Source organism: Dendropsophus ebraccatus, chromosome 15 (genome assembly GCF_027789765.1).
Source record: "Dendropsophus ebraccatus isolate aDenEbr1 chromosome 15, aDenEbr1.pat, whole genome shotgun sequence".
Taxonomy (NCBI): Eukaryota; Metazoa; Chordata; class Amphibia; order Anura; family Hylidae; genus Dendropsophus; species Dendropsophus ebraccatus.
The window spans coordinates 74,462,630-74,478,627 of NC_091468.1; the positions used below are offsets into that span (position 1 = coordinate 74,462,630).

Here is a 15,998-nt window from a genome sequence, read left to right on the forward strand (position 1 = left end):
AGCAGCAGCTGGATATGTGATATATAAGTTACTGTACAGTATAGCAATCAGCATGTGGTATATAATGTATAGTAACTGTATAACCCTGATAACACAGCAGCAGCTGGATATGTGATATATAAGTTACTGTACAGTATAAGAATCAGCATGTGGTATATAATGTATAGTAACTGTATAACCCTGATAACACAGCAGCTGGATATGTGATATATAAGTTACTGTACAGTATAGCAGCATGTGGTGTATAATGTATAGTAACTGTATAACCCTGATAACACAGCAGCAGCTGGATATGTGATATATAAGTTACTGTACAGTATAAGAATCAGCATGTGGTATTTAATGTATAGTAACTGTATAACCCTGATAACACAACAGCTGGATATGTGATATATAAGTTACTGTACAGTATAGCAGCATGTGATATATAATGTATAGTACCTGTATAACCCTGATAACACAGCAGCTGGATATGTTATATATAAGTTACTGTACAGTATAGCAGCATGTGGTATATAATGTATAGTAACTGTATAACCCTGATAACACAGCAGCTGGATATGTGATATATAAGTTACTGTACAGTATAGCAGCATGTGGTATATAATGTATAGTAACTGTATAACCCTGATAACACAGCAGCTGGATATGTGATATATAAGTTACTGTACAGTATAGCAGCATGTGGTGTATAATGTATAGTAACTGTATAACACTGATAACACAGCAGCTGGATATGTGATATAAGTTACTGTACAGTATAGCAGCATGTGGTATATAATGTATAGTAACTGTATAACCCTGATAACACTGCAGCAGCTGGATATGTGATATATAAGTTACTGTACAGTATAGCAGCATGTGGTATATAATGTATAGTAACTGTATAACCCTGATAACACTGCAGCTGGATATGTGATATATAAGTTACTGTACAGTATAGCAGCATGTAATATATAATGTATAGTAACTGTATAACCCTGATAACACAGCAGCTGGATATGTGATATATATTACTGTACAGTATAGCAGCATGTGGTATATAATGTATAGTAACTGTATAACCCTGATAACACAGCAGCAGCTGGATATGTGATATATAAGTTACTGTACAGTATAGCAGCATGTAATATATAATGTATAGTAACTGTATAACCCTGATAACACAGCAGCTGGATATGTGATATATAAGTTACTGTACAGTATAGCAGCATGTGGTGTATAATGTATAGTAACTGTATAACCCTGATAACACAGCAGCAGAATCTGTGATATTATAAGTTACTGTACAGTAATGGAGAGGATGGGAAACACAAGGGCGGACAGAGACTGCAGGGAGCAGGAAGGAATGAGCAGGACAGATGTGGGCACATACATGCAGCTCTCTGTACCGGGAGAGAGGGGTTACAGCTATGGAGAGATTACCCCCACAGTCCTGTCCCCTGATGTAAGCCCCAGCCTAAAGTGGATCTGCTATGATTTGGAAGGTGAGGGAGACTTCCTGGGTCAGAGTACAGGGCTGTAGACCCCGCTATGCAGACCATGCCCCTCCCCCGATCCCCCCTCCCACCGAATACAGGGAGCTCTTACACCAAAGCAATGCTCTTACACCAAGTCACTATTTTGAAAAACTGTGAGCTCTTACACCAAAACGCTCTTAAACCAAGGTACCACTGTGTGTATGTATATATATATATTGTACAGCAGACTGACCTGACCGGCCCGCAGTGACGTCCTACAGAACAGATCAGCTGCAGGAATTCCTGAGGAGGACTGAGAACCGTCCATACATGAATAGTAGGGAACTCTCCTTCCAGCGGCCATGGAAAATGCAGCCGCCAGGGGCCCATAAATTACTATGGCAGCCAGAGGCCTTATTAAGTGCCTGCCATTAACTAATACAGCTTGCTTAAGGGGTCAGGCAGTCAGTGATCAAGCCTCATTCTCAGGATCGTTGGGGGTCAGGCAGTCAGTGATCAGGCCCCATCCTCAGGATCGTTGGGGGTCAGGCAGTCAGTGATCAGGCCCCATTCTCAGGATCGTTGGGGGTCAGGCAGTCAGTGATCAGGCCCCATTCTCAGGATCAGTGGGAGTCAGGCAGTCAGTGATCAGGCCCCATCCTCAGGATCAGTGGGAGTCAGGCAGTCAGTGATCAGGCCCCATCCTCAGGATCGGTGGGGGTCAGGCAGTCAGTGATTCTAAGGATGGGGGATAACATGCTCAAATAAGACTACCCCCATAAGCAGGTTTATATTTACACATTTGTATCTATTTTAAAGTAGCAAAAAACCCCAAAATGCTCCATAAATTGAATATCAGAGTATTTGTCCTAGCATGGAGAATGGCTGGTCGGCTACTGACGGGGAATGATGGAGAATGACTGGTCGGCTACTGACGGGGAATGATGGAGAATGACTGGTCGGCTACTGACGGGGAATGATGGAGAATAACTGGTCGGCTACTGACGGGGAATGATGGAGAATGACTGGTCGGCTACTGACGGGGAATGAAGGAGAATGACTGGTCGGCTACTGACGGGGAATGAAGGAGAATGACTGGTCGGCTACTGACGGGGAATGATGGAGAATGACTGGTCGGCTACTGACGGGGAATGAAGGAGAATGACTGGTCGGCTACTGACGGGGAATGAAGGAGAATGACTGGTCGGCTACTGACGGGGAATGATGGAGAATGACTGGTCGGCTACTGACGGGGAATGATGGAGAATGACTGGTCGGCTACTGACGGGGAATGAAGGAGAATGACTGGTCGGCTACTGACGGGGAATGATGGAGAATGACTGGTCGGCTACTGACGGGGAATGATGGAGAATGACTGGTCGGCTACTGACGGGGAATGATGGAGAATGACTGGTCGGCTACTGACGGGGAATGAAGGAGAATGACTGGTCGGCTACTGACGGGGAATGATGGAGAATGACGGGGAATGAATGATGGAGAATGATGGAGAATAACAATAGGCTTATAAAAAGGTGAGAAGTTAAAAAAAAAAATCAGACTGCAAAAATGATAATTGTCGGTATCCTTAAAGGGTTAGAAATGATGGAAAGATCTGCCACAATCTTCATAGGGACAAGTTCCTTTAAAGGGAACCAATCACACACAAATTGGCCATAAAGATAAGGAAACGTGCTGGTACATCAGCCAGCACGCTTCCTAACCATCCCCCTGTCCCCCCCGTCCCATGAACATTCAGCCCGCAAAGTTAGTTTAATAGTGTCCCGCGCTGTATGCAAATTACCATCTAAGTAGTCACGGTGGGCGGGGGCTTCGTCATGTAGTCACAGGCTCCTGGGCCGCCTCCGGTGCTGTAATCACGCCCCTCCGGGCGTGTTGTAAAGCGGCTCCTGGTGACGTCACTCGGGGGGGCCGGCATTGCACGCCGACGTCTTTACTAAGCTGCGCATGCGCAGTACAGTGGGTGAAGCCGCTGCTGTACTACGCCGCGCAAGCGCAGTACAGCAGCGTTTTCTCAGGCTGCACTGCGCATGCGCAGCTTAGTAAAGACGTCGGCATGGCCGATGTGCAATGCCGCCCCCCCGAGTGACGTCACCAGGAGCCGCTTTACAACACGCCCGGAGGGGCAGGATCACAGCACCGGAGGCGGCCCAGGAGCCTGTGACTACATGACGAAGCCCCCGCCCACCGTGACTACTTGACCAGCCGCCCGCCCACCGTGACTACTTAGATGGTAATTTGCATACAGCGCGGGACACTATTAAACTAACTTTGCGGGCTGAATGTTCAGGGGACGGAGGGGACAGGGGGATGGTTAGGAAGCGTGCTGGCTGATGTACCAGTATGTTTCCTTATCTTTATGGCCAATTTGTGTGTGATTGCACATAAGCAGGAGCCCCACCTATGTACAGAGCGCTGACAGCGGAGTGACACCTTATCACTCAGGTCACACTCAACAACCTTAGCAAATACTGAGGAATGAATCCAATCTGGTTTCTCCATCATCAGCCGCACAGATGGATCAGACGTGTACGGGATGACATGCTGTTACTGCTCAATAGGTCTACCAGCTACCATAGTATTGTTTATTAAAGGGGAACTCCAGAGGGGGACACTGGTGTCTGAAAATTAGACAGATTAGTAAATTACTTCTATGTAAAAATCTCCAGTCTTCCAGTACTTATCAGCTGCTGTATGTCCTGCAGGACATGGTGTATTCTCTCCAGTCTTCCAGTACTTATCAGCTGCTGTTTGTCCTGCAGGAAGTGGTGTATTCTCTCCAGTCTGACACAGTGCTCTCTGCTGCCACCTCTGTCCATGTCAGGAACTGTCCAGAGTAGCAGCAAATCCCCATAGAAAACCTCTCCTGCTCTGGACAGTTCCTGACATGGACAGAGGTGGCAGCAGAGAGCACTGTGTCAGACTGGAGAGAACCCACCACTTCCTGCAGGACATACAGCAGCTGATAGGTCCTGGAAGACTGGAGAGAACCCACCACTTCCTGCAGGACATACAGCAGCTGATAAGTAAGTAATACGTTTACTATTGAATTTACAGTCACAGCATGCTCTTGTGGATCTGTGGTCGATCATACTACTTTCTGTGTATAGGAGGAAAATTCACAGTGAATCTGCAACACAAATCACCAAGCAACTAAGGATACTCGCTGCTTAGTGACAGATCAGCTGGAAAAAGCTCAGGTCATGGATATAGAGGAGGAGGAGCAACCACCAGCCAATCGGTGAGAACGGCTGCACCGACACCTGCACACACACAGAGAACGGCTGCACCGGCACCTGCACACACAGAGAACGACTGCAACGGCACCTGCACACACACAAAACGGCTGCACCGGCACCTGTACACACACAGAGAACGGCTGCACCGGCACCTGCACACACAGAGAACGGCTGCACCGGCACCTGTACACACACAGAGAACGGCTGCACCGGCACCTGCACACACAGAGAACGGCTGCACCGGCACCTGCACACACAGAGAACGGCTGCACCGGCACCTGCACACACAGAGAACGGCTGCACCGGCACCTGCACACACAGAGAGAACGGCTGCACCGGCACCTGCACACACAGAGAACGGCTGCACCGGCACCTGCACACACACAGAGAACGGCTGCACCGGCACCTGCACACACAGAGAACGGCTGCACCGGCACCTGCACACACACAGAGAACGGCTGCACCGGCACCTGTACACACACAGAACGGCTGCACCGGCACCTGCACACACAGAGAACGGCTGCACCGGCACCTGTACACACACAGAGAACGGCTGCACCGGCACCTGCACACACACAGAGAACGGCTGCACCGGCACCTGTACACACACACACACAGAACGGCTGCACCGGCACCTGTACACACACACAGAGAACGGCTGCACCGGCACCTGCACACACACAGAGAACGGCTGCACCGGCACCTGCACACACAGAGAACGGCTGCACCGGCACCTGCACACACAGAGAACGGCTGCACCGGCACCTGCACACACAGAGAACGGCTGCACCGGCACCTGCACACACAGAGAACGGCTGCACCGGCACCTGTACACACACAGGGAACGGCTGCACCGGCACCTGCACACACACAGAGAACGGCTGCACCGGCACCTGTACACACACAGAACGGCTGCACCGGCACCTGCACACACAGAGAACGGCTGCACCGGCACCTGTACACACACAGAGAACGGCTGCACCGGCACCTGCACACACACAGAGAACGGCTGCACCGGCACCTGTACACACACACACACAGAACGGCTGCACCGGCACCTGTACACACACACAGAGAACGGCTGCACCGGCACCTGCACACACACAGAGAACGGCTGCACCGGCACCTGCACACACAGAGAACGGCTGCACCGGCACCTGCACACACAGAGAACGGCTGCACCGGCACCTGCACACACAGAGAACGGCTGCACCGGCACCTGTACACACACAGGGAACGGCTGCACCGGCACCTGTACACACACAGAGAACGGCTGCACCGGCACCTGCACACACACAGAGAACGGCTGCACCGGCACCTGCACACACAGAGAACGGCTGCACCGGCACCTGCACACACAGAGAACGGCTGCACCGGCACCTGCACACACAGAGAACGGCTGCACCGGCACCTGCACACACAGAGAACGGCTGCACCGGCACCTGCACACACAGAGAACGGCTGCACCGGCACCTGTACACACACAGGGAACGGCTGCACCGGCACCTGTACACACACAGAGAACGGCTGCACCGGCACCTGCACACACACAGAGAACGGCTGCACCGGCACCTGCACACACAGAGAACGGCTGCACCGGCACCTGCACACACAGAGAACGGCTGCACCGGCACCTGCACACACACAGAACGGCTGCACCGGCACCTGCACACACAGAGAACGGCTGCACCGGCACCTGCACACACAGAGAACGGCTGCACCGGCACCTGTACACACACAGAGAACGGCTGCACCGGCACCTGCACACACACAGAGAATGGCTGCACCGGCACCTGCACACACAGAGAACGGCTGCACCGGCACCTGCACACACAGAGAACGGCTGCACCGGCACCTGCACACACAGAGAACGGCTGCACCGGCACCTGCACACACACAAAGAACGGCTGCACCGGCACCTGCACACACACAGAGAACGGCTGCACCGGCACCTGCACACACACACAGAGAACGGCTGCACCAGCACCTGCACACACAGAGAACGGCTGCACCAGCACCTGCACACACAGAGAACGGCTGCACCGGCACCTGCACACACAGAGAACGGCTGCACCGGCACCTGCACACACACAGAACGGCTGCACCGGCACCTGCACACACACAGAACGGCTGCACCGGCACCTGCACACACACAGAACGGCTGCACCGGCACCTGCACACACACACAGAACAGCTGCACCGGCACCTGAACACACACACAGAACGGCTGCACCGGCACCTGCACACACAGAGAACGGCTGCACCGGCACCTGCACACCCACAGAGAACGGCTGCACCAGCACCTGCACACACACAGAGAACGGCTGCACCGGCACCTGCACACACAGAGAACGGCTGCACCAGCACCTGCACACACACAGAGAACGGCTGCACCAGCACCTGCACACACACAGAGAACGGCTGCACCGGCACCTGCACACACAGAGAACGGCTGCACCGGCACCTGCACACACACACAGAACGGCTGCACCGGCACCTGCACACACACACAGAACGGCTGCACCGGCACCTGCACACACAGAGAACGGCTGCACCGGCACCTGCACACACACACACAGAACGGCTGCACCGGCACCTGCACACACAGAGAACGGCTGCATCGGCACCTGTACACACACAGAGAACGGCTGTGTGGTGGTTACTTAGGGGCGGATTAACTTTACCATAGGCCCCGGGCTGTTCACCAATCCTTGACCGCCCACCCTGCTATAACTATGGCAGCAGTAGAATGATGGTAAAAGTACAGGATAGTTAATGTCTGGCTGTATGGACGCCGGTGCACCCCCAGTCACTATGTATGGGGGCCGGTGCACCCCCAGTCACTATGTATGGCTGCCGTTGCACCCCCCCAGTCACTATGTATGAAGAACGGTGCACCTCCAGTCACTATGTATGGGGTCCGATGCACTCCCAGTCACTATGTATGGGGGCTGATGCACCCCCAGTCCCTATGTATGGGGGCCGGAGCACCCCCAGTCACTATGTATGGGGGCCGGTGCACTCCCAGTAACTATGTATGGGGTCCGATGCACCCCCAGTCCCTATGTATGGGGTCCGGTGCACCCCCAGTCACTATGTATGGGGGCCGGAGCACCCCCAGTCACTATGTATGGGGGCCGGTGCACCCCCAGTCACTATGTATGGGGGCCGGTGCACTCCCAGTCACTATGTATGGGGGCCGGAGCACCCCCAGTCACTATGTATGGGGGCCGGAGCACCCCCAGTCACTATGTATGGGGGCCGGTGCACCCCCAGTCACTATGTATGGGGGCCGGTGCACCCCCAGTCACTATGTATGGGGGCCGGTGCACCCCCAGTCACTATGTATGGGGGCCGGTGCACTCCCAGTCACTATGTATGGGGGCCGGTGCACCCCCAGTCACTATGTATGGGGGCCGGTGCACTCCCAGTCACTATGTATGGGGGCCGGTGCACTCCCAGTCACTATGTATGGGGGCCGGTGCACTCCCAGTCACTATGTATGGGGGCCGGTGCACCCCCAGTCACTATGTATGGGGGCCGGTGCACTCCCAGTCACTATGTATGGGGGCCGGTGCACCCCCAGTCACTATGTATGGGGGCCGGTGCACTCCCAGTCACTATGTATGGGGGCCGGTGCACCCCCATTATTCAGTCATTTCTGGCCCGTCCTGCAGATAGGCCATCAGTGTTATAAATGGGGATGTACAATTTCAAAACAATAATTATAGGTGGAATTATTGGTATTTTCAGAGATACCTAAAAGCCCGGTATATAATGGTATATAAGGGCAGGAACCCATGAAGACTATTGTGAGGAGCGTCTATGCTGGATAAAGGTTATGGAGACGCAGCACAGCATGATGATTGAGAGAGGACGCCGAGCAACAGAAACAATGAAACATCTCAGGAAAACAAGCAGAGAAAGAGAGTGGCCGAGAGTGGCCGAGATAATGACAGGTCTGTAAATCAAAGAATTTCTACTGAATGGGCTGTGGAATGTGCGGACTGATCGTAGAATGAGCGGTAAGACTGGAAAAGCCTTAAAGTGGTGACCGGAGAAGCCTTAAAGTGGTGACCGGAGAAGCCCTAAAGTGGTGATCGGAGAAGCCTAAAAGTAGTGATCGGAGAAGCCCTAAAGTGGTGACGAGAGAAGCCCTAAAGTGGTGACCGGAGAAGCCTTAAAGTGGTGACGGGAGAAGCCCTAAAGTGGTGACGGGAGAAGCCTTAAAGTGGTGACGGGAGAAGCCTTAAAGTGGTGACGGGAGAAGCCCTAAAGTGGTGACGGGAGAAGCCTTAAAGTGGTGACGGGAGAAGCCTTAAAGTGGTGACGGGAGAAGCCTTAAAGTGGTGACCGGAGAAGCCTTAAAGTGGTGACGGGAGAAGCCCTAAAGTGGTGACGGGAGAAGCCCTAAAGTGGTGACGGGAGAAGCCCTAAAGTGGTGACGGGAGAAGCCCTAAAGTGGTGACCGGAGAAGCCCTAAAGTGGTGACCGGAGAAGCCCTAAAGTGGTGACCGGAGAAGCCTTAAAGTAGTGATCGGAGAAGCCTTAAAGTGGTGACCAGAGAAGCCCTAAAGTGGTGACAGGAGAAGCCCTAAAGTGGTGACGGGAGAAGCCCTAAAGTGGTGACGGGAGAAGCCCTAAAGTGGTGACCGGAGAAGCCTTAAAGTGGTGACGGGAGAAGCCTTAAAGTGGTGACGGGAGAAGCCCTAAAGTGGTGACGGGAGAAGCCCTAAAGTGGTGACGGGAGAAGCCCTAAAGTGGTGACGGGAGAAGCCCTAAAGTGGTGACGGGAGAAGCCCTAAAGTGGTGACGGGAGAAGCCTTAAAGTAGTGATCGGAGAAGCCTTAAAGTGGTGACCGGAGAAGCCCTAAAGTGGTGACGGGAGAAGCCTTAAAGTGGTGACGGGAGAAGCCTTAAAGTGGTGACCGGAAAAGCCTTAAAGTGGTGACGGGAGAAGCCCTAAAGTGGTGACGGGAGAAGCCCTAAAGTGGTGACGGGAGAAGCCCTAAAGTGGTGACGGGAGAAGCCCTAAAGTGGTGACCGGAGAAGCCCTAAAGTGGTGACCGGAGAAGCCCTAAAGTGGTGACCGGAGAAGCCTTAAAGTAGTGATCGGAGAAGCCTTAAAGTGGTGACCAGAGAAGCCCTAAAGTGGTGACAGGAGAAGCCCTAAAGTGGTGACGGGAGAAGCCCTAAAGTGGTGACGGGAGAAGCCCTAAAGTGGTGACCGGAGAAGCCTTAAAGTGGTGACGGGAGAAGCCTTAAAGTGGTGACGGGAGAAGCCCTAAAGTGGTGACGGGAGAAGCCCTAAAGTGGTGACGGGAGAAGCCCTAAAGTGGTGACGGGAGAAGCCCTAAAGTGGTGACGGGAGAAGCCCTAAAGTGGTGACGGGAGAAGCCTTAAAGTAGTGATCGGAGAAGCCTTAAAGTGGTGACCGGAGAAGCCCTAAAGTGGTGACGGGAGAAGCCTTAAAGTAGTGATCGGAGAAGCCTTAAAGTAGTGATCGGAGAAGCCTTAAAGTAGTGATTGGAGAAGCCCTAAAGTGGTGACCGGAGAAGCCCTAAAGTGGTGACCGGAGAAGCCCTAAAGTGGTGACCGGAGAAGCTCTAAAGTGGTGACGGGAGAAGCCCTAAAGTGGTGACCGGAGAAGCCTTAAAGTGGTGACCGGAGAAGCCTTAAAGTGGTGACGGGAGAAGCCCTAAAGTGGCGACGGGAGAAGCCCTAAAGTGGTGACGGGAGAAGCCCTAAAGTGGTGACCGGAGAAGCCCTAAAGTGGTGACCGGAGAAGCCCTAAAGTGGTGACCGGAGAAGCCCTAAAGTGGTGACCGGAGAAGCCTTAAAGTGGTGACGGGAGAAGCCTTAAAGTGGTGACGGGAGAAGCCCTAAAGTGGTGACGGGAGAAGCCCTAAAGTGGTGACGGGAGAAGCCCTAAAGTGGTGACCGGAGAAGCCCTAAAGTGGTGACGGGAGAAGCTCTAAAGTGGTGACGGGAGAAGCCCTAAAGTGGTGACGGGAGAAGGCTTAAAGTGGTGACCGGAGAAGCCCTAAAGTGGTGACGGGAGAAGCCCTAAAGTGGTGACGGGAGAAGGCTTAAAGTGGTGACCGGAGAAGCCTTAGGCTGCATTCGAATGTTTGGTGTTCTGTCTGTGAGTCCCTGTCCTGCGCGGTTTTCCTGCCCGGCATCATGTATCTGTATCATGCTGGGAGCGGGGAAACTGTTTGAATCTCTGCAGCTCTGTTATTTCCCATCCTTATTACAGAGCTGCAGAGAGTCATACAGTTTCCCTGCTGTTGGCATGATATAGATACAGTCCCTCGCGCAGAGTCCCCGGTGCAGAGCACTTGTTTTTTCAGCATGTGAATATAGTCATTGCTCCCATAAACAGAAAATGCGCTGCGGGAATAAATAAAAATAAACTGTTCTAATGTTTAGATACTAAAGAATGATAAAATGACACACAGTTCTATCAGCCAACTGGACGAGATTGTAGGAAGCTCCAGCAGCATATCCATAGTGCAGTGTATTGGAGGATAGGCTCCCAGATTAGTGCAGTGTATTAGAGGATAGGCTCCCAGATTAGTGCAGTGTATAAGAGGATAGGCTCCCAGATTAGTGCAGTGTATTGGAGGATAGGCTCCCAGATTAGTGCAGTGTATTAGAGGATAGGCTCCCAGATTAGTGCAGTGTATTGGAGGATAGGCTCCCAGATTAGTGCAGTGTATAAGAGGATAGGCTCCCAGATTAGTGCAGTGTATTGGAGGATAGGCTCCCAGATTAGTGCAGTGTATTAGAGGATAGGCTCCCAGATTAGTGCAGTGTATTAGAGGATAGGCTCCCAGATTAGTGCAGTGTATTGGAGGATAGGCTCCCAGATTAGTGCAGTGTATTGGAGGATAGGCTCCCAGATTAGTGCAGTGTATTGAGGATAGGCTCCCAGATTAGTGCAGTGTATTGGAGGATAGGCTCCCAGATTAGTGCAGTGTATTGGAGGATAGGCTCCCAGATTAGTGCAGTGTATTGGAGGATAGGCTCCCAGATTAGTGCAGTGTATAAGAGGATAGGCTCCCAGATTAGTGCAGTGTATAAGAGGATAGGCTCCCAGATTAGTGCAGTGTATAAGAGGATAGGCTCCCAGATTAGTGCAGTGTATTGGAGGATAGGCTCCCAGATTAGTGCAGTGTATTGGAGGATAGGCTCCCAGATTAGTGCAGTGTATTGGAGGATAGGCTCCCAGATTAGTGCAGTGTATTGGAGGATAGGCTCCCAGATTAGTGCAGTGTAAAGAGGATAGGCTCCCAGATTAGTGCAGTGTATAAGAGGATAGGCTCCCAGATTAGTGCAGTGTATAAGAGGATAGGCTCCCAGATTAGTGCAGTGTATTGGAGGATAGGCTCCCAGATTAGTGCAGTGTATTAGAGGATAGGCTCCCAGATTAGTGCAGTGTATTAGAGGATAGGCTCCCAGATTAGTGCAGTGTATTAGAGGATAGGCTCCCAGATTAGTGCAGTGTATTAGAGGATAGGCTCCCAGATTAGTGCAGTGTATTGAAGGATAGGCTCCCAGATTAGTGCAGTGTATAAGAGGATAGGCTCCCAGATTAGTGCAGTGTATTGGAGGATAGGCTCCCAGATTAGTGCAGTGTATTAGAGGATAGGCTCCCAGATTAGTGCAGTGTATTGGAGGATAGGCTCCCAGATTAGTGCAGTGTATTGGAGGATAGGCTCCCAGATTAGTGCAGTGTATTAGAGGATAGGCTCCCAGATTAGTGCAGTGTATTGGAGGATAGGCTCCCAGATTAGTGCAGTGTATTGGAGGATAGGCTCCCAGATTAGTGCAGTGTATAAGAGGATAGGCTCCCAGATTAGTGCAGTGTATAAGAGGATAGGCTCCCAGATTAGTGCAGTGTATTAGAGGATAGGCTCCCAGATTAGTGCAGTGTATTGGAGGATAGGCTCCCAGATTAGTGCAGTGTATTGGAGGATAGGCTCCCAGATTAGTGCAGTGTATAAGAGGATAGGCTCCCAGATTAGTGCAGTGGATAGGCTCCCAGATTAGTGCAGTGTATTGGAGGATAGGCTCCCAGATTAGTGCAGTGTATTGGAGGATAGGCTCCCAGATTAGTGCAGTGTATTAGAGGATAGGCTCCCAGATTAGTGCAGTGTATTGGAGGATAGGCTCCCAGATTAGTGCAGTGTATTGGAGGATAGGCTCCCAGATTAGTGCAGTGTATAAGAGGATAGGCTCCCAGATTAGTGCAGTGTATAAGAGGATAGGCTCCCAGATTAGTGCAGTGTATTGGAGGATAGGCTCCCAGATTAGTGCAGTGTATAAGAGGATAGGCTCCCAGATTAGTGCAGTGTATAAGAGGATAGGCTCCCAGATTAGTGCAGTGTATTAGAGGATAGGCTCCCAGATTAGTGCAGTGTATTAGAGGATAGGCTCCCAGATTAGTGCAGTGTATTAGAGGATAGGCTCCCAGATTAGTGCAGTGTATTGGAGGATAGGCTCCCAGATTAGTGCAGTGTATTAGAGGATAGGCTCCCAGATTAGTGCAGTGTATTAGAGGATAGGCTCCCAGATTAGTGCAGTGTATTAGAGGATAGGCTCCCAGATTAGTGCAGTGTATTGGAGGATAGGCTCCCAGATTAGTGCAGTGTATTGGAGGATAGGCTCCCAGATTAGTACAGTGTATTAGAGGATAGGCTCCCAGATTAGTGCAGTGTATTGGAGGATAGGCTCCCAGATTAGTGCAGTGTATTGGAGGATAGGCTCCCAGATTAGTGCAGTGTATTAGAGGATAGGCTCCCAGATTAGTGCAGTGTATTAGAGGATAGGCTCCCAGATTAGTACAGTGTATTAGAGGATAGGCTCCCAGATTAGTGCAGTGTATTGGAGGATAGGCTCCCAGATTAGTGCAGTATATTGGAGGATAGGCTCCCAGATTAGTGCAGTGTATTGGAGGATAGGCTCCCAGATTAGTGCAGTATATTGGAGGATAGGCTCCCAGATTAGTGCAGTGTATTGGAGGATAGGCTCCCAGATTAGTGCAGTGTATTGGAGGATAGGCTCCCAGATTAGTGCAGTGTATTGGAGGATAGGCTCCCAGATTAGTGCAGTGTATTGGAGGATAGGCTCCCAGATTAGTGCAGTGTATTAGAGGATAGGCTCCCAGATTAGTGCAGTGTATAAGAGGATAGGCTCCCAGATTAGTGCAGTGTATTGGAGGATAGGCTCCCAGATTAGTGCAGTGTATTGGAGGATAGGCTCCCAGATTAGTGCAGTGTATTGGAGGATAGGCTTCCAGATTAGTGCAGTGTATGAGAGGATAGGCTCCCAGATTAGTGCAGTGTATTGGAGGATAGGCTCCCAGATTAGTGCAGTGTATTAGAGGATAGGCTCCCAGATTAGTGCAGTGTATTAGAGGATAGGCTCCCAGATTAGTGCAGTGTATTGGAGGATAGGCTCCCAGATTAGTGCAGTGTATTAGAGGATAGGCTCCCAGATTAGTGCAGTGTATTGGAGGATAGGCTCCCAGATTAGTGCAGTGTATTGGAGGATAGGCTCCCAGATTAGTGCAGTGTATTGGAGGATAGGCTCCAGATTAGTGCAGTGTATAGAGATAGGCTCCCAGATTAGTGCAGTGTATTGGAGGATAGGCTCCCAGATTAGTGCAGTGTATTAGAGGATAGGCTCCCAGATTAGTGCAGTGTATTAGAGGATAGGCTCCCAGATTAGTGCAGTGTATTAGAGGATAGGCTCCCAGATTAGTGCAGTGTATTGGAGGATAGGCTCCCAGATTAGTGCAGTGTATTGGAGGATAGGCTCCCAGATTAGTGCAGTGTATTGGAGGATAGGCTCCCAGATTAGTGCAGTGTATAAGAGGATAGGCTCCCAGATTAGTGCAGTGTATTGGAGGATAGGCTCCCAGATTAGTGCAGTGTATTAGAGGATAGGCTCCCAGATTAGTGCAGTGTATTGGAGGATAGGCTCCCAGATTAGTGCAGTGTATTGGAGGATAGGCTCCCAGATTAGTGCAGTGTATAAGAGGATAGGCTCCCAGATTAGTGCAGTGTATTGGAGGATAGGCTCCCAGATTAGTGCAGTGTATTGGAGGATAGGCTCCCAGATTAGTGCAGTGTATTAGAGGATAGGCTCCCAGATTAGTGCAGTGTATAAGAGGATAGGCTCCCAGATTAGTGCAGTGTATTAGAGGATAGGCTCCCAGATTAGTGCAGTGTATTGGAGGATAGGCTCCCAGATTAGTGCAGTATATTGGAGGATAGGCTCCCAGATTAGTGCAGTATATTGGAGGATAGGCTCCCAGATTAGTGCAGTGTATTGGAGGATAGGCTCCCAGATTAGTGCAGTGTATTAGAGGATAGGCTCCCAGATTAGTGCAGTGTATTGGAGGATAGGCTCCCAGATTAGTGCAGTGTATAAGAGGATAGGCTCCCAGATTAGTGCAGTGTATTGGAGGATAGGCTCCCAGATTAGTGCAGTGTATTGGAGGATAGGCTCCCAGATTAGTGCAGTGTATTGGAGGATAGGCTCCCAGATTAGTGCAGTGTATTAGAGGATAGGCTCCCAGATTAGTGCAGTGTATTGGAGGATAGGCTCCCAGATTAGTGCAGTGTATTGGAGGATAGGCTCCCAGATTAGTGCAGTGTATTGGAGGATAGGCTCCCAGATTAGTGCAGTATACATCTATATACTTTTCACATTTCTCACCTTTGGCCGTTTCCACACAAAGGCGATGTTGGGTTTCTCGCTGTAGAATAGTGAAGAGCCATTTGCTGGGAAATCTTCATCTTCAAACAATCTTCCGGTCCTCGCACTTTCTTGTCTCAGCTCCTCGTACGTTTTCCCGGATGAATGGATAGTTTTGGCCGTATGGGGGGAATTGGGTTCTTTGCGTCTCAGGTCTCCATAGATGAGCGGCATTCTGTATGGGGAGGATGGGCACAGTGCACACAGGGTAAGAGGCGACACAGTCACACGTGCAGCTATCGCACACTGACGGGAATGGAGGGAAGTGCACAAGAAGTCGCTGACTGGAGGTGATTACAAGAAACATTCCAGAAATGTCGGCCCCTCCTTTCCTTCCACCTGTTTGACAAGGAGTAAAGCTCCGTCTGCCTGAGATAAGTCCCCGCAGGAAACACCCTGCTGAACCAATAGTGAGCGCTGGTGATAAACGCTCTGCACACACAGCGTACAGCACTTGTATATTAGTGTCAGCTTCAGATACTTGTGCTCTAACAGGACCAATGTGGATGGGACA

The 15,998-nt window shown here is 51.1% G+C and overlaps 1 protein-coding gene across 1 annotated transcript in view; it reads right to left on the bottom strand.

The window, feature by feature from the left end:
- CAPN9 (calpain 9) overlaps positions 1–15,761 on the bottom strand; it is a 135,656-nt gene extending 119,895 nt beyond the window's left edge. The window contains exon 1 of the mRNA XM_069955061.1: positions 15,446–15,761. Within this exon, the coding sequence (XP_069811162.1) occupies positions 15,446–15,658 (213 nt within the window). The 5' untranslated portion in view covers positions 15,659–15,761. The remainder of the gene's footprint in view (positions 1–15,445) is intronic.
- Positions 15,762–15,998: the final 237 nt, after the last annotated feature.